Source organism: Corylus avellana, chromosome 3 (genome assembly GCF_965113065.1).
Source record: "Corylus avellana chromosome 3, dhCorAvel1.hap1.2, whole genome shotgun sequence".
Lineage (NCBI taxonomy): Eukaryota > Viridiplantae > Streptophyta > Magnoliopsida > Fagales > Betulaceae > Corylus > Corylus avellana.
The window spans coordinates 22806825-22828679 of NC_142492.1; the positions used below are offsets into that span (position 1 = coordinate 22806825).

General features: G+C 35.1%; 1 protein-coding gene across 1 annotated transcript; it reads left to right on the top strand.

The window, feature by feature from the left end:
- Positions 1-731: 731 nt before the first annotated feature.
- Positions 732-10687, top strand: LOC132170069 (uncharacterized). The gene is made up of 3 exons (XM_088514418.1): positions 732-893; positions 3627-3664; positions 8431-10687. Exons 1-3 carry the CDS (start codon positions 732-734, stop codon positions 10685-10687), a joined length of 2457 nt encoding a protein of 818 aa, XP_088370544.1.
- The last annotated feature ends 11168 nt before the right edge of the window (positions 10688-21855 follow it).

A 21855-nucleotide genomic window follows, 5' to 3' on the forward strand; every position in this document is an offset into this window, starting at 1 on the left:
CATTTTCAGCTTTTCAGATTGTAAGTTTCTCTTTCGTATATTATGAGTTTTAAGAAAAAATAACTAATATTAATTTATCTTGAGGCATCAAAGTTAAGACACAATAATTAAAAAATGTAATCCCAAAGATGCGCAATTGCATTCATGTAGAGCAACAAAAATAAAATTAAGTACTAATTCTTGACCCAAACAACTGTGGTATATGATCATGCAAATTTCACATTGAAATCTTAATCACCCTCTAAAATTTGATCAACATTCAGTCCTCAAACGAAATTCACTGTTTGTTTGACATACTCAAGACAAAAAGTACAACATTGAAAAAGGAAAGACCAAATGACAATAGGGAAAACCCCATCTTTCGAAGCTTCTCCTCCAGCCGGCCTCCTCATGCACTTCTTCAATATATGCCTCAACAAAGTAGATTTTTTCCAATATTCAATTCTCCTAAACCCCACACTCTACCTCCGAGCAATTACATCTTCTAACATATGTTAGGATAATTAAGAGCAACGTGCTCGTACCTAGTTGTCATATATGCATTCATATCATTTACTTAGGCTCCGTTTGTTTCGACGTAAAATGTTTTTCGTCAGAAAATAATTTCTTGAAAAACATTTTACGGTGTTTGGCGCGTACAGAAAATCACAATATATATATATATATATATATATATATATATATATATATATATATATATATATATATATATTAAACTCTAAATTACAAAAATGTTTCGACCAAGTTTTAGAGGTGTCCTAACTGAGTTCTACAATGACCCCACTGCGACTCATCTAGGACCTGCTCGGACCCAGCCTAGACCCTATCGAGACCCGTCGAGATCAACCCAGAACCTTGGTAGGACTCGCCCAAGACCCAACAGGGACATTTTCGTAATTAAGTATTTAATATGATTTTTCATACACACCAAATACCAGAAAATGTTTTCCAGTAAAATGTTTTCTCCTAAAAATGTTTTCGAGGAAAATGTTTTCTGCTGAAAACATTTCAGCCGTCGGGGACCTGACCAAGACCCGCTTGATTTTCCATCCATGCCAAATACCGGAAAATGTTTTATAAGAAATCATTTTCAAGAAAAATGTTTTCCACCGAAATATTTTCTGACGTTGGATCTCGGCAGGGTCCTGGGTAGGTCCCGGGCGGGTCCTGGGAGAGTCCCGGTCAAGTCCCGGTGGGGTCCTAGGTAGGTCTGGTCGGGTCCCGGTCAAGTCCCCGGCAGGGTCCCTAGCAGGTCTTGATCAAGTCTCAAGCAGATATAGGGCTGGTCCGATCGGGTCCCGGTCAAGTCTTGGGCAGGTCTGGACGAGTCCCGGGCGGGTCTTGGGCCAGTCCTGGTCAAGTCTCTGGCAGCTCCCGGCGGGGTCTCGGGCGGGTCTTGGGCGAGTTCCGGGCGGGTCTTGGTCAAATTCTGGCAAGGTCCTGGGCCGGTCTTGGTAGCTAGGGTCCATCGATTTGAGAATGAGATACTCAAAGTCGGAAAATGGCTTATGGTATTCAAAAATGGAAACCATTTTTTGAAAATTAAAGAAGAATTTTTGGTAAAAGGAAAAATATTTTCCGTTGACTATTTGTGTTGCACCAAACACCCGAAAATACGGAAAACATTTTCCGTAAATCATTTTACGGAGAAAAAAAGGGTGCCAGGTAGTCCCGACAGTGATATGCCACATGTCAACCAAATTAATTCATAATCCTATAAAAAGTGGACGGCCAATTTTCTCCTTTGTCAAGTGATTAATTACTATCAATCTCCTAGGATTGATCAGAGGTTAAGGGATGCTGCTCAGCAAGGAAGTGTTGATGCCTTGTACTCTTTGATATGGAGGGATGCATATGTTTTGAATAGGATTGAGGTGATTCCATTTGTTGAGACTCCTTTACGTCGTTGCATTGTTGTGAGTTTTAAAAGTACTCACAAGTGCACGAGTCATTTGCAATATGCACGAGTCATTTGCAATATAGATTATGCAAGTGCGACGTCGAATCCGCAGGAAATTGTGTCATGAAATATAATTTCTATTTAAACCAACTCTATTTTAACCTAGTCCCAAATTTGATGTGATTTTCTTGCTAAAATGAAAACTGAATGTAATTGACTAAATCAAATGATAAAAAGGATTTCAGAATTCACTGCATCAAATTAAAACAATACACTCTCGTATTTTGTTCATACAACCGACAAACAATAAAGCCCTATGCGTTGTTCTATGTTTCATAAAAACTCATATTAAAACATCCAATGAATCCAAACATTTAACAAATCATAAAGAATACCCAATTGAAATCAAATTATCTAATGTATCCGTTTGATTAACGAATCACAATAGATATCTAATTTCAGTCGAATGATTCGATGTATCCGTCGGATGAAAAACATCGAATGTCCAATATATCACAAATAGAAACTCAACATTCAATTTAAAGAGGTTAATCAATAATTGAATTAGCATAAAACAACAATTTTTTTAATAGTCGGAATTGTACAAACAAAATAACAATAATTTAATTGTTAATCAATGGTGAGGCTTCATCTTCAACCTTAGTTAAAGGTTTTAGCTTCTCACGATTACAGAAAACATAGTAAAATGAATTGAAATCATAAACATTAACAAGAATTCAACGCTAAAAAATGACAAAAAGTCAAAAATATAGACTGAACGACACCCCCGTGCTTGGTGAGTTTACAAAGAAAAGAATGGTATAAATACTAAAAAACTAGGGCTTCGAGGCTGCTAGGTCAGCCTAAGTGTGCTTGATCGCACACTAGGTGCGCTCGAGTGTACTCGGGCTTGCTTCATGTCTTTACGGCGTAAAGCTTGGGTGCAGTGTGTTTGGGCTTAGGCGAGGGTGCGCTCGAGTGCGACCCTGCTGAGCTTAAGCGCAGGTGTGCTCAAGCATACTAACTGGTGCTCGATCCCACTTCCAAAAAATGCACTTTTTCCAATTCTTTGCACCATTCACAATAATACATTAGTTTTCCCTCAGCAACCTGCAAAACACTAAAACACCAAAACTAACCAAAACATCATAAAATAATAAAGCTAAAGGCTTAACAAATACAAATTAAGGGATCTAAATATGCAATATTTGACACTCATCAAATACCCCCAAACTTACATTTTGCTAGTCCCTTAGCAAAAAAAAATGAAAAATAAAAAAATAAAAAAATCAAAGCATGAAACATAAATCCACTGCCGTGGGAGAGACGATTGCATTTAGCATATCCAACAAGCCTTTTAAACCCATAAGCATCCCTAGAGGACGAGTGAAGTCTCATGAGGGTTTAACAATAAAGATACTCACAAACATTTTTCAGCACTATGTTATTGACAAATATGAACTTCCACACAAACACATGGTTCTTACTCATGAGCATACTTAACAAAATGAATACCACAATCACGTCATCAGGATATCTAAAGTCAATTCACTCATAGATGGATATTTGAGACAACACATGCTTCATTAAGTGCAAAGTGAGATTATCATAGAATCATGAGGCTTCAATCTACTCAAAGTTTTTGTGTACCTCAGAATTCATAAGAATGCTATTAGATGAAAATAACCAAGGCTTAAGTCAAGATGTGCATTTTTTTTTTTTGTAGGCTGTGCAATGTTCGGCTCCCTTAAGCTTTCTAATTGACCTATGTACCGAGTGTTGAGCCAGTAACTCCTAAACTAGAAGGTTTTAGCACACTAGATGTAAAAACAACCCTAAGGGCTTAATGACTCAAGTCAAAAAGGCTACGAAGCCAAACTAGCCATACAATCAACCATATTGAATTTCACATCTTTTCACGTGAATACTCAATGCTTAAGGAGGCAAGAGGTCCAGTTACTCAATGAGAAACTCAAACTGATTTTTTTTTTTTTTTTTTTTGTTCTCAAACCAAGGTTTCATCAACAATTCATCCTACAAATCTCAAAATACACACTATCCAATTCAAATCTCATACCTCACAGATTCTATGCTATTGTACCTATGATGATCAACTCAAACATGTGAAGTCTCTTTAAGCAAAAAATGAGTCAAAAGACATAGATTCCTAATGATGATGATGGGTTCAAGATGTTAAACAAGTCAATGCAATGCAAACCAAAGTTATAGAGTAACTCATGCTCAATCAACAACATAGCACAAATAGAAACTCAACATTCAATTTAAAGAGGTTAATCAATAACTGAATTGGCATGAAACAACAATTTTATTAATAGTCGGAATTGCACGAACAAAATAACAAGAATCTAATTGTTAATCAATGGTGAGGCTTCATCTTCAACCTTAGTTGAAGGTTTTAGCCTCTCATCATTACAGAAAACATAATAAAATGAATAGAAATCATAAACATTAACAAACTTACAAAGGGAGATGAATTTAGCGCTAAAAAACAACAAAAAGTGAAAAATATAGACTGAGCGACGACCCCTTAGTGCGTTTACAAAGAAAAGAATGATATAAATACTAAAAAACCAGGGTTTCGGTGCTGCCAGGTCAGCCTAGTGTGCTTGATCGCACACTAGCGTACTCGGGCGTGCTTCATGTCTTCTGCAGCATAACGCTTGGGCGTTGCGTGTTTGGGCTTAGGTGAGGGTGCGCTCAAGCGCGTCCTTATTGAGTTCCACCACAAGTGCGCTCGAGCGTACTAACTGGCGCTCGATCCCACTTCCTAGAAATGCACTTTTTCCAATTCTTTCCATCTTTCACAATAATTTTGCAGTTTTCCCTTAGCAACCTGCAAAACACTAAAACATTAAAACTAACTAAAACATCATAAAATAATAAAACTAAACGCTTAGGAAATGCAAATTAAGGGGTCTAAATATGCAATATTTGACACTCATCATGCATCTCAAGGGCATACCCAGTTTGCCATGGAGAACTATTTGTGTTTCGTTAATTGTAATTGTTGGATGGCTTAGGTCTTAATAACATCTACATGTTGTGTTCGTAGGAATATGTTCAGCATGTGAGAGACATTCGAGCACGGAATCAAACACCACACTACATCGGCTCAAAGAGCTTCGCAAGGGTGTCACATGAGGATGTACTACTCTAATTTACCATATGTATATGTATATGTCATATATTGCCTAATATATATACGAACATTTCATTGATGGTTTGAACTTATTGAAGGTAATTACTTCGGGCAAGGCTCCTACGCGAGCGAGAAATTACATCAAGACCCATAGAAAGAAAGATGCTAGCTACCCAAATCCAGTGGTCGCAGAGAGAATTGTAAGTTCTTTACACCTTGTCATGAATTTGTATTTATGTATTAACTTATTGAGGATTAACAATTATATATATAACGATGATCATGTGTAATGTAACGTACAGGCACAGATGGAGGAGCTATTGGAAGCTGACTCTGCGGAACTGGTAGATGGGCCTCAGGGGACAATTCGGTGGACACCGAACGACGCGTACGCCCAGGCATGGCAATAAGCCTGAATATGTGGGTCGTGTTCAAGGGGTCAACAAGAATATTCTGTCTATGTGTGGCAACATCCACTCATATTATACACCATCCCAAGCACGGTCGTAGAACCTTGGCGGCTCGATGGTCTAGCATGCTGAACTTGAAAGAGCCATTGAAGTTGAGAAGGAGAAGCACAAGGAGTAGATGGATGCGATGCTGGCCCAGCAGAGGGAGGAGATTACTGCGGTGGTGACCGCATAGGTGACTGAGTAGATGGCTACGCAGATGGCCTCATAGATTGCTACGTAGATGGCGGCGTATGAGGCCTGGTTTCGCAACCTTAAGGGCTTGAGACGTATGAGCCACGAGCTGGAGGTGACGACTGTCAGGGCTCTGCAAGACACGAAGTCTCTTGCCCGTGTGATTGTGAGATCCTCAGTGGATAGCCTATCACATAACACTATATTCTTATTGTTTCTCTTTTAGTAACACGATTATCTTACGAGATAACTATCATTTAAATGGCTAGTAATTTTGTTTGATAAATAAAGTTTGTTCGTATTTTTATACGACATATGTATCTATATAACACAATTGCAACGTAATATGTGTAGATGACGTAAGAATAGAAGCTGAAGACGACGATCACAATAAAAGCCAACACCAGACGCCGGCTGGACAAAAGTCTCGTTTGTCAAGACATTATACCCATCGTTCAGCAACCCCAACCCCGTGAGTATATATATGACTTAATAAAAATGCAGTATATACTAATTGAATAGCGTATATACTTAACTCAAAATAATCTACTTTGTTGTTCTTGGTTGGTTTGGTTGTGGTTGGAGCTTCGTATATTTAATCTTACCATATTTGTTGAAGCCGCCTCATTGAATAAATATATATATATATATATATATATATATATATATATAGATGTATATGTGTTTGTGCATAGCTCGTGTAGATATATATGTTGAAATTGTTTATGCGACAATCATTCGATTTGTTAAACCTGAATATGATTGAATATGATGAATTTACTTGGACGTTGCTCATCTCTTAGGACTTGATAAGATTCTATCACAAGTGTCAATTTGCTGATTGATTGTTTGTTTTATCATTTGTAGTTAGTGCGAAGAAATCGGGAGATAATGATCATGATGATGTTCACTCGGATTTCGCTGGACTAGTGTTTGTTTGATAGTTTTTTGTGTATAACTTAAGACTTAAGTTAAGTTTTTTGTATTCGTGTATAACGTAAGTTGTATTGTATTTTCTATGTTTTGTTGATATATATATATATATATATATATATATATATATACCTAACTATCAGAACCTATCGCAAACTATCCATAATTCTAAATATAATAATCCAACTACCACAATGGTGATTTGGTTTTTGGTAGTTTAGAACTCAGAAGGAGAAGGGAAACAGAGAGAAAAAAAAGTTTGATTGTGTGTGTGTGAGAGTGGTGAGAAGCAAAGGGATAAGGATAAAGGCTTGGTCATTGCTTCATTGGTAGTGCCGTAGTGGCCCTAGTGGGGACTTGGGAGTTGGGAAAGATGGGAACTTGAGCTTCAGAATTTGCCACTTGGGAAGGTAGAAGGCTGTTTCATGTTTGGACCACACTCTTTAGACAATACTTGAATTGGGCTCCACACTCCACTTTTGACTGACTCTGTGACGACTGTGAGTAATGAGTATTAGTTAATTTGCTTTATGTTTATAAATATATTTGGTTCTTAGAGACATGAGATACTTGAATAATTAAGGCATCAAATTTGTTTGTTTATTTGTTTATTTTTTATTTTTTGCTACTCTCCTGAGTTCTGACCACATGATAGCTTTGCTTACTTTTATTAATTTACATTTGACCCATAAAAACGATAAAACTCAAGAGATACTTTGTATATTATTCACAGTAGTTAATTTGTTTTTAGTATATAAATTTAGGGATATGTTGTCATGACCTGCATACAACAAGACCAATAATCCATAGCCTCAAATGATATCACCCAAAACGATTTAGGCAACAAAGAACAAGCAGAGCCCACAAAAACACCCAGAACATTAGTATAAGTCTCAAGTCTGTTTTTTGTTCTATTAGGAAAAAAATGGGGGATGAAAGAATAATTGTTGTTTTTTTTTCTATCTTTTATTCTTTTTCCACTCTCTTTTTTTGGCTTCAAGCATACCATTCTACGTGCGATCAAAAGTATGCAGAACCATTCTTTAATCCAACCCATGTATCCTCAACTCTATTGGCAGAATAATCATTACAATACATGTGCAGATAAAAACCTCTATCCTTTAAAAGTATCGCCTACCTTTGAAACCTTCCCCACTAGAACAATATTGAACTTAAAATTGCTAAATTACATTGTGAGATAAATGTATAAAGATTTTTAGGTATCTTTAATTGGGCAATTTGCAAACTCTAATATGATTGACTGAAATTTATGGAGTTTTTTAATTGTGATATATCTCTTATTTTCATCATTTTGTTTATCTTATTCTAATAAAAACAATATTGTTATTTTTTTTGTTAGGTGTGTTTTATATATTTTGGGATTTTGTCAAGCATCAACGAGTTTCAGAAGATTATTGTCAATCTCAGGTTTGTTCTTTTTATAAATTCATTTTAGGCTAATAGCTATCGGAATATGCTAATAATTTTATTATAATATCATTAGAGACTTAGAGTATGTTTCATTAGACATGAATTGTTTAGTATGAGAATTAAAACTAATAGATAAATAATTTTCCAGGTTTCTGAAAATTCTTAGATTACATTATGAGCAAGCCAAAAACAATTGATGCATTTTTTAAGAAAAAAGATGCTGATTCAAATACTAGAATGTCTTCATCGACATCAAATCCTCAAACTTTAGCTCCTGAGCAACGCCCTTCTGAGATGCCAAGAATTGAATCTCAAATAGTTGAGTCATTTGACATTTCTACTCTACAACATGATCCCGGGTTACGTCCTCAAATATGGGAATATCCTGTTAATCAACAGGATGAAATTAGATGTGCTTATCTTAAAGTCGGTCCGAATAGGTTCATTCCTTCTAGTAGTTCTGGATATCCGTTTTCGGGAACTGAAAAAAACCGCCGAAGATTTCAATCATCTTGGTTTAAGATGTTTGATTGGTTAGAATATTCTGAGAACAAAGATGTTGCTTATTGTTTACCCTGCTTTCTTTTTGCTAAAAAGCCAACGGGACGGTTTGGAGGTAGTGCATTTACTATTGAAGGATTTCGCAATTGGAAGAAAGTTAATGATGGCACACATTGTTCTTTTTTGGTCCACATGGGAAATGGGCCATGCTCACCTCATAATAATGCTGTTAAGTGTTGTGACAATTTGAAGAATCAATCTCAACATATTGATAAGGTGATAGATAAGCAAACTTCGGAAGAAAAATTGAACAATCGATTGCGATTGAAGACTTCAATCGAATCTATTCGGTATTTAGCATATCAAGGATGTCCTTATAAAGGTCACGATGAAGGTCCCGATTCTAAAAATCGCGGCAATTTTCTTGAGTTGATAAAACTTGTGTCCAATTTCAACGATGATGTTGCTAAGGTTGTTTTAGAAAATGCTCCACAAAATGCAAAATATACTTCACCTCAAGTCCAAAAAGATATTTTACATGTCTTGGCAAAAAGAGTGCGAGATGCAATTCGTGAAGAAATTGGTGATTCAAAATTTTGCATTATTGTTGATGAGGCACGAGATGAGTCTAAGAGAGAACAAATGGCTATTGTTTTGAGATTTGTTAACAAAGATGGTTTTATACAAGAACGCTTCTTTGATATTGTCCAAGTTAAAGATACATCTGCATTGACTTTAAAGGATAAAATATCTGATGTTCTTTCTCAAAATTGTCTTGATATTCAAAGTATTCGTGGACAAGGGTATGATGGTGCTAGCAATATGCGTGGTGAATGGAAAGGATTGCAAGCATTATTTCTTAATGAATGTTCTTGTGCATACTATGTTCATTGTTTTGCACATCGATTACAATTAGCATTAGTTGCTGCATCTCGAGAGGTAACGGTTGTTCATGATTTCTTCTCAAATTTGAATTTCATTATTAATGTGGTTAGTTCTTCATGTAAACGTCATCGTGATTTGCAAGATGCTCAAGAAGCAGATATCGCATATTTGATAGCTATTGAGGAACTTGAAACTGGAAAAGGAGCTAACCAAATTGGCACTTTGAAACGAGCTAGTGATTCTCGTTGGGGTTCTCATTTTTATTCTATTTGTAGCCTACTAAGGCTGTTTAATCCTGCTTGTTCAGTGCTTGAGAAGATTATAAAAGAAGGATCCACTTACTCTCAACGTGGGGATGCTGAAGTTGCTTATGAAATGATTACATCATTCAGATTTATATTCATTTTACATTTGATGAGGGAAATCATGGGTACCACTGATTGTCTTTGTCAACATTTGCAACAAAAATCTCAAGACATCTTGAATGCTATGCAATTAGTTTCTAATACAAAAGTACTCCTCCAAAAATTGAGAAATGAAGATTGGGATAATTTTCTTGAGAAAGTAGTCTCTTTCTCTAAGAAATTTGAAATAGACATTCCAGATTTTGGTGCTCGTTATGTTAAAGGCCGAGGTCGTCTTCCACGGGATCACATTACGGTGGAACATTATTATCATTTTGATGTATTCAATGCTGCTATAGACTATCAATTGCAAGAGCTTGATTGTAGATTTGGTGAAAGGGCAATGGAACTCTTGACACTTAGTTCAGCTTTGGATCCAAATGATGCTTATAAATCATTTAATATTGATGATATATGTAGTCTTACAGAAAAGTACTATTCTCTTGATTTTTCTGAGCAGGAAAAAATTATTTTGAGATTTCAGTTGAAGCATTTTGAAGTTGATATGCTTAATCATCCGAAACTACAAAAATTGTCTTCCATTGCGGAATTATGTCGAGGATTGATAGAGGCAGGAAAATCAGATACATATTATCTTATTGATAGATTGGTTCGTCTTGTTTTAACTCTTCCAGTGTCTACAGCAACTACCGAACGAGCATTTTCAGCAATGAAAATTGTTAAAACAAGACTTCGTAACAAAATGGAAGATGAGTTTCTTGGAGATAGTTTACTTATCTACATTGAAAGAGAAATTGCTAAAAGCTTCGATTCAGATTTGATACTTGAAGATTTTGTTTCTCTAAGACCTCGTAGAATGCAATTTTAGGCACTTTGTATTTTGTATTTTGCTTTACTTTTGTACTAGTGCCTATATGGTAACTGATATATGAATTTAGCATATATTTATGAAGTCACATAAATATGCTTTTTGTGATACATATATTGTGGTATAATTTCTTTTGATTGAATTTACCATATTATAATAAAAATATAATATATAAAGAGAACAAAAAAAAAATTATTTTATTATTTTATTGACGCCCCTGGTATACTGAATTCCTGGCTCCGCCACTGATACAGGACATCGAGTGGTTATTAAATGCTGGAGTTGATATAAACGCTAAAAATTTAATTAGAGGGTTTTACAACTTTGGACATCTTGCAAGGACAAACGCAAATCTACAACACTGAGATGAGGGGTCTTCAAGAGGTAGCTCAATCGATTAGGATCACGCTTAATGAAGCAGATGTGATTAGTTCGAATCCCCCTCTCCCCTCTTGTGTGGACATGTCAAAAAAAATAAAAAAAAATAAAAAAATCACTGAGACGAGGGATGTGCTATGTTGTGGTGGAGCTTTAAGTGCTCTTCTCTTCCTACAATTGAATCTCATGAAGCTTTCATCAAATCTCTTGCCCAAGTGATAAGAAGTTGCAGATATTTTTTATTCGTCTAAAAATGAACATAACAAATGAGTATTGTAGTATGTTGTTGGTAGTTCTGGTATTTTTTCTAACAACAACCTACCAAATGGCACTCAGCCCCCTCGCAGGAGTTCTTAGTCCTGCCCCACACAATGCGGAGAAAACATTCATGATTAAAACCTATTTTTTGCTGCTCTATCTCACTAATACTATGTGCTTTTATTTATCAGTTTTCATAATAAGCATCCTCCCTTTGATTTTCCTAGCGCTTTGTGGGCCCCACCCATTATGCTCATCAATTTGTGCCTTTGTTTTCAATTGAAATCCTAAGTTCATCTTCACGAAATTAATCACGAATATAACCTATTTTTAGCTACTATTTTAGTCATAAATCCATCTGCGCTTTCCCCGTGAATTTGGGATTAATTAGCTTCTGCCATTATTTTGCTTTCGTTGTTTCAACTTGTATGAGATTTCCTTTTGGCCCAAAATCTACTTTAGATGGACAATGTTAAACTACATGAAAGTGAATTGCAGAGTTACATAGTTGGTTAGCCTGTTCATCAAAGAAGAATTAATGGAAAAATTTTAGGAATATGCCAAATTATCAAGAAGCTTATTGTACTTTCAATTTTATCGAATAGATCTCTGTAATTGAATACTTTATGAAATAGAATGTACTTTCTTCTATATTCAACCAATTTTTCTAACAAAATACCTCTAAAATATTAATTATACCCCAAAAAAAAAACTAAAAACACTCTAGCTATCTTGTCGTGGAGGCCATGGAGTCCATTCTAGTGGCCATAACGAGCCATTGAGGTTGAGGTTGGTGAGAAATTCAAGGAGAATGAATAAGAAAAAAATACTTGGTAGTTGTTCCAGCCGAATAATGCTATAAGCCTTTCTAGAGTCTTTCTATAGTCATCAAAAATGTAATGTGTCTTTTAAAATCACCATTAAATTTGATATGTGATTTATTGACTTTTGATCTATTAGTGATTTTAAAAGTCACATCACATTTGGGTTGATTCTACGAGGACTCTAATAGGGCCGGCAATTTTGACACGACCCTCGAACCAGATACGAACACGACACGAAAAAACAGGTATTGAGTTTGGGCTTTTCGGGTTCTGGTCGTAATCAGGTCTACCCGATTAAGACCCGGTAATTTTGACCCTCCAGACACGGTTACTGTGCGGGTCGACCCGCCAAACCCACACAGTAACTCTCTCACTCTCCCTCTGTCTCCCTCTCGACTCTCTCGTCTCGGCTCTCTCTCTCTCGGGTCTCCCTCCTCGCCGTCGAGGGGGGATTAAGAATAGTAAAATCACCCTGCATAAAGACAAAATTGGAGCTTCTTGAGTCAGATTCCATGCTGGAATGAGAGTTCTCCTTCTCGATTTTGACCCTTTCTCGTCTATGCTTCTTACTGCCTTCAGTCCGTCCCTTTCCTTGCTGACCCTTTTGAGCTGAATTACCCAAACTCTTCCCGCCACTATTCTAAATCCTGCTCTTCTCTCATACATACCCCAACATCTATTCTCTCTTTTAAGTGAAGAGAGAATAAACCAGAAGAAGTAAGAAGCAAGAGAAAGAAAGCCTCAAAACAAGGAACAAAGGAAGATGATGTGAATACTAAGGAAAGAAGAACGGAGGAATAGATGTTGTGAGTGTCGGTAGAGAGGAGAAAGTGAAAAAAAAAAAAAGAAAAAAAAAGAAAGAAAAAGAAACCAAACAAAACCAAACCAATTCTTAAATTTTTTTAGAAACACGAAAATTTTTAATTGGAAAAAAACGCATTTGTTAAATTTTTTGATTTAATATAATTTTTTTTATTTAACGGGTCTTGTCGGGTCGTGTCTACCCGATTAGACCCGGTTATTTTAAACGGGTAAAACAGGTCGTGTCGGGTTACCCGGCTATTTTCGTGTCATAATCGTGTCAGACCCGATTACCCGTTTAGTTAAATGGGTCGTATCTGTGTATAGGCTAATCGTGTAATGGGTACCCGCGGGTCGTAATCGGATCGTGTCAGGTACCCATTTTGCTACTCCTAGACTCTAAGAAGACTTATAGCATTACTCATTCGGGCCTAAGCACTTTTAAATATGCCCTCACTCAGCTCAAGTTTTAATGTTCTCTAAATAAAGGCCTATAACTACTAGGTTTTAAATGAAGGCCTGTCTTGGCTTGAGCTATCACTCTCTCAATGAAAGTCGGACTTGGCCCGATAGGACTTTCAATTTATAAATAAATAAAAGTATATTAACTACAAAAATAGGAATAATCATGAAAATAAAAATAAAAAAATTAAATAGTTTTAGAAAATTAGACATTAATATAAAACCAAAGAGCCACACATAAATTGAAGTCTAGGTCATGGAGTCTCTCACACCAATTTCAATTACGAGTTTGGATTGTAAGCCTAAACCAAACCCAGGCTTCCAAAATCTGTAGTGCAAGCTTGCTTGAAGTCTTCGTTGGGTGTTGTCGGTCTGTTGTACAAAATTGTTGGAACCCAAACCCACCCGATCAACCCAACCCCAAAAAGTTGAGTTATATTTTGCTCTGGCCCCTCTTTTAAGACAATATTTCTCAAGGCATGCAACCAGAATACATGTACCGCCCTTCCTCTAACAATCCTAACATTAATAATTTGGAGTTTAAATTTATGGGCTTTTTTACTTCAATTGATCCTTGAGCAGAATAATCCATGATTTATGAAGGTTTACTCCCTAATTAGGTGTGATGGTATAATTCAACTCCATTACATCGACTCCATTCAAAGGAACACTCTAATTAGAAGATGTAGTATATCAATTATATAATTTAAGGTCCCAATTGTGATAATTTTTTATATTTTTAATATTGAAAATATGCCACAACAACTGCTATGAAATAAGTGTGATAATAGACGTGAAGTACTAGTAGTACTTGTCAACTAAATCCACCATTGTTCGTTATGAGTGCTGAACTCCTCCGGCGTTAGAATACCTTGTCTCTCCCTTCAAGTCTCCAAGGTTTCCTTTATTCTTTTTGTCTTTTGTCGTGGTGGTGTTATCGCTATATATTATTCCATGGTTTTAACTTTGAACTTTGCTCAGAAAATAAGAAGAAAAAAAATGCTATATATTATTCTATTCTTCTCCCATGCGAGTTGTTCACGTGAGCAGCACTGTGCTCCTCTTTATTCTCTTTTCTTTTGTTACGGCGGTGTTATGGCTATATACTTTAAACTTTGCCGAGAAAAAGAAGAAAACAAAAAGAAGCTATATATTAGTCCATATTTGATACTTCTCTCATATGAATCCTCTAAGTGAGCAGAACAACATTGTGGTTCACTGGTTCTCTTTATTCTTTTTTTCTTTTGTTACGGTGGTGTTATGGCTATATAGTATTCCATAGTTTTAGCTTTGAACTTTGCCCAGAAAAAGAAGAAAACAAAAGAAGCCACATATTATTCCATATTTCTCTCGTGAGAGTCGTTTATGTGAGAGTGACACTGTTGTACCTTAATAATCATTTTAACAATCTGACTATCGTGTGACTCGAACTTACCACTTATTTAAAAAATTTGAGCTAATAAAAAAGAATAAATTTAATAATTTAATGAATACTTTAATACATACCAAATAATCTCGGGCGCACATATCAATATGAAAGAGCTCCATTTAGCAAACGTCATTAATTTATGAGATGTGAGATCTATATAAGTTTGACACCTAAGAAGAGTAATTTATGAAAGAGAAATTATTTATTTAATGTAAAAGATGAATAATATTGTAAATTTCAAACAACGTTAAACACGTTGCTGGTGTGTAAATCTCATCCAAATCCTATAAATAAAGTGCTGTACGGCCAATCTTCTCATCATTTAAAGCCATTTCCTTTCACTGTCAGTCTATTTATTCGGAGGGATGCAAATGCTTATTATACATTGGAATGCTTCCTGCCTCTCTTCTCAAGTCTCCATTTGTTCCCTTTAATTCTTTTCTGTTTTGTACGTCTGGATTCCAATAATTAAGCGATCATGTGGAGAGGTTCCCCTCCTCTTTTTCTTCTTCTTCTTTTTTCGTTTCATTTCTCTCTTTCTTGAAATTTCGTTTCACTTTTGAATTTTCATCGCTGAGAACTCAAAAATATTCGTCTCTAGTGGGTATGTTTGTGTAGGCGCATTTGAATTTTATTTTGATAATTTTGTCAATTTTGCACATCATGAGCATTCACAAATTCAACACTAATCCGATTTCTTAAATCTCAATTCATGTAGAAAAAACTTTTAAAAAATACCCTCTGAAATAGACTTAGTTGGTTTTGGGAACACCACGAGGACCAAAATTGCATGCTACCCTAAATTTAGGATAGCCTTCCCTTAATATTATTTTAATATAAAAAGAATTCATCTTTTTTGAAAGAATATTTAAACTGTATATAAAAAATAATAAAGAGAAGCTATTATGAAATTAATTATTTGAATAGGAAAGCAAAAGGTAATTTGGTTTTCTAAATTTAAGAAAATTTTAAGAAATGCCGCTACTAATGCTCTAATCACGTGGAGAGGTTCCTTGCTTTTTTCTTTCATTTTTGTATGATGGACTTCTAATGGGTTTGGGGGAGTGTTTTTTTCCTAAAAAGATGCCATCTGTAAAACTTATTTTCGAAAATAATAAGTTTTTCTTTATAATTTCTAGTCCTTTTTTTTTTTTTTTTTTGACATGTCAGCACAAGAGGGGGAGAGAGATTCGAACTAGTGACCTTCATTTCAATAGGCGTGGTCCCAGCCGATTGATCTACCTCTTGAGGACTTGCTTTTATGTGCTGCATGAGTGTCAACAGTGCGTATATATATAAAAAATGTGTGACTACTATATAATAGGGATAACATGACAGTGAAAAATAATTCTTTCTTTTTTAGGCATGTTACACAACCATCTTTGAATCATTTTTTTTTTTTCAATAAATAGCATTGCCATATAAACTACTTTGTTTAGAGGATCCGAAGTCTGTTTCACTGGGAAAGAAAAAAGGATTTCCATCTTTTTTCAATCTTCTCATTCAGACATTATAAGATTATACAAATATAAATTAGCAAATTATTTTTTGCTGACAAAGATACCAATAAAAAAAAAAAACAAATAAACAAACAAAACAAAACAAAAGTTAATTAACGTGGACAAACCCATAATAAGATTCCAAGATGTAAACAAATAAATCACTGTACCACTATGACCTCTCCTATAAATAGAGGACTGCCCAATATCATCATTTAAACTTTAAAGCCTCTATTTCCTTTTAACTGTCTCACTCACTATCACCTCTCCTATAATGGATCAGAGTTTGAGGGATGCTCTCCTATAATGGATCAGAGTTTGAGGGATGCTGCTCAGCAAGGAAGCGTTGATGCCTTGTACGGATTGATACAGAGGGATGCAAAAGTTTTGGATAGGATCGACGAGATTCCATTTGTTGATACTCCTTTACATGATGCTGCATATGCAGGACACACCCGATTTGCCTTGGAGATCGTGAGGTTAAAGCCATCATTTATTAGAAAGCTTAATCAAAATGGCTTCACCCCTGTTCACCTTGTTTTGTAAAATGACCAGACCCAATTGCTGCACCGACTACTTGATGTTGATGATCACCTTGTTCGTGTCCAAGGAAGGGAGGGTGTGACTCCTTTGTATTATGTAGCTCAAACAGGAGACCTCTATCTTCTAGCAGAATTTCAAAAGGTCTGTCCCATATCTATTAAAGATGTAACAATTCGAGGAGAGACGGCTCTTCATATTGCGTTGAATAACAACCAACTAGATGCTTTTCATCTCCTTGTAAGATGGCTTCAGCAAACAACGTTTGAAGATGCCGCATTGTGGGAAAAGAAATTGCTAAAATGGAAGGATGAGGAACGCAACAATGAAAACTCTACCCCAGACAAGTTCTCTTCGCTCATGGTTTTTTTGTTAAAATATTGATTAAATTTATTTTTTTCCTATGAGTTTATGTTTTTAGAACAAATAGTGATTCAATATTGTCAAGACGGAACTGGCGGGCTGGTATAGGCCATTGCCCCTGCCCATTTGTGTAGAAAAAAATTTACACAAGGAAAAATCAGTATGCTTTAACTATTTTCCCTAGCCGTTCACAATTTCGGCCCCTTGCCATAGAATCTAAAAGGCCAATTGGCCCTATAAGTCAAAACTCAAAAGGCACCCAAGCATTGTGCTGCCATGTACAATAAGGCCCAGATGCAGGAATAGCCCGTAGGTCACGTGCTTATGTTAGAAATATATCAATGAATTTTGAGATCAGGCCGAAAACAAATTCATTTAATTCGGCAAAAGTATCAACTATGCTTATCTTATGCTTGATTTATCACAAAAATTTGAAAAAAAAAAACAGTCAATTATATTTCTTTAGTAAAATGTGTTCATAAGAAATTGTAATTATTTAATTGTTATTTGATTGCAAATTACAATATTTTTTTTAATTGCTATTTGAGAATTATAGTTTAGAGTAATTTTTAGTTCATAAGAAACAACAATATATATATATATATATAGAAAGAACAAAAATTGTAGAAAAAAAAAACCCTGAGAACCAATAAACATAAAAAGATTAAGAAAAAAATAGTACAGAACTAATTGGTTATTATTAGAAGTCTAAACAACCAATTTGAGAATTTGACATGTGAAATCTATTATATTCTATTATTTTTTATGTGAGTCTATTTATTGTTAACAACGTATATGTTTTTCTATATTTTTTAAAGACTCTAATGTGAAATAAATTTATTTGTAGCCGATGAGAAAGCTAAATCCAATACTTGACATTTTAAAAGAAAAAAATGCACAAAGTTTAGAAGCTTGAATTTTTTTACTTATTTTTTGATGTTGTATATTAAAAGAGAAATTGCAGCACTATTTAGTTTATATTCAATCATAGATGATTTTCAGGATCTAAAACGCCGAGTTCCATTTTGATAGGGGTTTTAGCTTAAAATTGAAATATATTTATGAAATAATTGTTTTGTGTCTTTTTTTTTTCGTTTTTTTAACACTGAATTTATACTAAGTTTATTTTTATATATTAATTTAATCTACAATCTTAATATATTTATCATTTATATTTTGACCTCTTTATATTAATATATTTATCATTTATGCTTGGCCTGCTTAGCCCCCTCCCGTCAAAGTTTCTGGTTCCGTCCTTGAATATTGTATCATAGTTCGAACCATGTCTCCATCAATTCACCCTCAATTTAATTAAATATTCCACATGTTAAGCCTCACCTATACTAAAGGGGAGTTTGCATTTACCTCTTTTTATGAACTTAAGCTTTTAGGACAACTAGAAAATTAACATTTTGAATAATATCATAATTGAGTTAGCATCTTGGCGTCTATCTTGTTGCTTGAAAGGATGATACTAAGGATTTAATTTCAGGAACATGCTCCAAATGATTTCACTTGAGCTTTTGATAGTGATATTTATGTTATCTCTTTCTTTTCTTTTTGTTTTCTTTCTTTAATTTGTAACGTTACCTTATTCTTGTCTATTTGTAAACTACTTTAAATAGATGGGATCAATAATAGTACATCACTATATCATACAGGTCATGAGATGGTTATTGGATGCTAGAGTTGATACAAATGCTACAAATTTAGCAGGTTTTACAGCTTTGGACATCTTACAAGGGAAAACGCAGATCGACAACAATGAGATCAGGGATATGTTAACTTCTTCTCTTCCAAGGGTTAGATCTCATGAAGTTTACCTTATATCTCTTGTCTTGTATTGTATCAAGTTAGAGATAATATTTGTGCTTCATCAAAGAATGAATATGATAAGTGTGTTGTTAGAGGTTGTTGTGCTTCTTGTAACCACTTAATTAGCTACCAAACGACACCCAAGCTCGAAGGAGTTTGGCAAGATAACTACAATCTTCTCACATCTTTTTATGGGATTAGATAATTAAATTTATCTTTTTTTTTTTTGGTTCTGTTTAAGAAAGTAAAAGTATTAAAATATTAATTAAATAATTAAATCTATTCTTTTACATGAGCTTAAATCATTGTTAACCCAGCCAATCCTATGAAAGGACTGGCTAATTTTCTCATTTGCCCAATAACTAACAACTTTACTTATAGTAGTTGGTTGTATTAATTAGTCCTCAATTTCCACATTTTGCTACTTAATGCATTTCCTTTGATTGCCTGACTATTAATTACTCTTCTCTGAATTGATTAGAATATCGACATTGTCGTTGATTTGAGGGAAGCTGCTCAGCTAGGAAGTGTTGACTCCTTGTACACATTGATTAAGAGGGATGCAAATATTTTGAATAGGATCGATGAGATTCCATTCGTTGAGACTCCTTTACACATAGCTGCATTTATAGGGCACATCCCATTTGTAATGGAGATCATGAGGTTAAAACCGTCATTTGCAAGGAAGCTTAATCAAGATGGCATGAGCCCCATGCACCTTGCTTTGCAAAATTACCAAGCTTTGCAAATGCAAAATAACCCTGATGTGCAAAATATACAAACCATGGTAATGTTGCTGGAGCATTTAAGTGATGTTGATAAGGACCTTGTCCGTGTCCAAGGAAAAGAGGGCGTGACTCCTTTTCATTACATAGCTAAAATGGGAAACATCAAGCTTTTGAAAAAATTTTGGTTAGATTGCCCCATGTCTATAAAAGATGTAACAATTGGAAGAGACACTGCTCTTCATATTGCGATGAATAACAGCCAAGAAAAAGCTTTTAGGTTTCTTGTGCTATTGGTTTTTTTTTCCACGTTTGAAAATGCCTCATTGTGGCATAAGAAATTGATGAACTGGAAGGATGGGAAGGGCAACACTGTATTGCACATTGCAGCATCAAACAATCTACACAAGGCAAGTTCTCTCTCCACTCATGGTTTTTCTAATAATGGAAATTGAGTTGGCATCTTGGGTGTTTATATTGTTGCTCAAACAAATGATACTAAGGATTCAATTTCATTTAAGCTGTTGGTAGCAGTAATTTTTTTTTTTCTTCAATTCGTAACACAACCTTAATTTTTGTGCATTTTTCTTTTCATTTTTTTTGGAGGTTCTGAATGGTATAAACTATTTTAAAGTGATTGGATCAATAATTATGCATTACTACATCATACACAAACCGTGAGGTTCTTATTGGATTGTGTTGGAGTTGATGCAAACATTAAGAATTTAGAAGGTTTAACAGCTTTGGACATCGTGCAAAGCCAAACGGGAAGTGCTTCTCGACTTACAGTTCGCTCATGGAAATTTTACCTTAACTATCTTGACCTTTGTTGGTTCCAGATATTTGCGCTTCGTCAAAGAGAGAATATAACAATTGAGATGCGCAATATGCTGTTGGTGGTTCTTGCACTGTTTATAACAAGCACCTATCAAGCGACTCAGCCCTCCTAGAGGAGTTTGGCAAGATAATTCCAATAGCACCGTCATCCCAAACAATCCAAGGAAAGTAGTCATGAATGAAACCTATTTCTTGCTACTGTATATTTTTAATTCTCTGTGCTTTGGTGCAATAGTTGTGGTAATAGTCATCCTCCTCCCTCCTACTCTAGGCAAGTATTTTTGCGTTGTACCAATGATGCTTCTCCTTGTACGCTATCACATTTCACTGACAGTCATAACTCCCAACAACTCTCTGTCGAATCTCCTGGGGCTCTCGATCACCATTATGCTGGTTTCGTTATCTATGTCGACTACCATTTTTGTTGAGAACTTCGAAGAACTTATCAACTATTATTTTGGGCTCACATGGTTGGTCGAACGACTCCAACATTTTCTACGTTCAGTATGTAACGTACTTAGACGACACTAAAGGGAGGAGAGAGCTTAGCAGTTGGTTAGTCCATTTATGAAAGAAGAATTAATGGAAAAAATCAGGGAAAATATTAATATTATCTCCTATATATGCTTTCACAGTTTCACCTTTCATTGTACTTTATTCGACTTTCAACTGTATCTAACGGATAGTTGTAATTGATGACTTTATCAAATATATACTTTCCTTCTGTATTCTACCATTTCTTCTAACAAAATACTTATAAAACATTACTTATACTCCAAAAAACAAAAAACTATGTGGTCTTGGTCCTTGGAGGGCCATGGAGCACATTTTAGTGGCAACAGGGAGCCATTGAGGTTGGTGCGAAATTGAAGGAAAATGAATAAGAAAATTCTTGGCAGTTGGTTCGAATCCAAGAATTTTCTCCACCACGCCTTGATTTAAAAAGGGATCGGCTTCGTCTGAGCTGTCAGGTCCAATAAAGTCCCTGTCCTAAATAAAGGCCCAAAATGAAGGCTTGAGTTGGCCTGAAACTAGGCCCTCAATACGCCTTCAATATAGATATGGCTCGATCCGAGCAGCAAATTCTTACAATGAGAAATCCTTTAAAAAACATAAATTACAAATCTAACAAAAACCTTATATAAATAGCATCACTAAAAAAGTAGTATTCTTTCTTTATCAAACGATACAATCAAATATAATATTCTGATCATGTCATAATTTCAAAATCTGACCA

Excerpts from the sequence above, each read along its gene's own strand:
- LOC132170069 (XM_088514418.1), top strand. The coding sequence starts at position 732 with ATGTTTCGACCAAGTTTTAGAGGTGTCCTAACTGAGTTCTACAATGAC. Across the intron at positions 894-3,626 it reads GACCCAACAGGGACATTTTC|GCTGTGCAATGTTCGGCTCC; the intron begins GTAATTAAGTAT and ends TTTTTTTTGTAG. Across the intron at positions 3,665-8,430 it reads CCCTTAAGCTTTCTAATTGA|ACGTCCTCAAATATGGGAAT; the intron begins CCTATGTACCGA and ends TGATCCCGGGTT.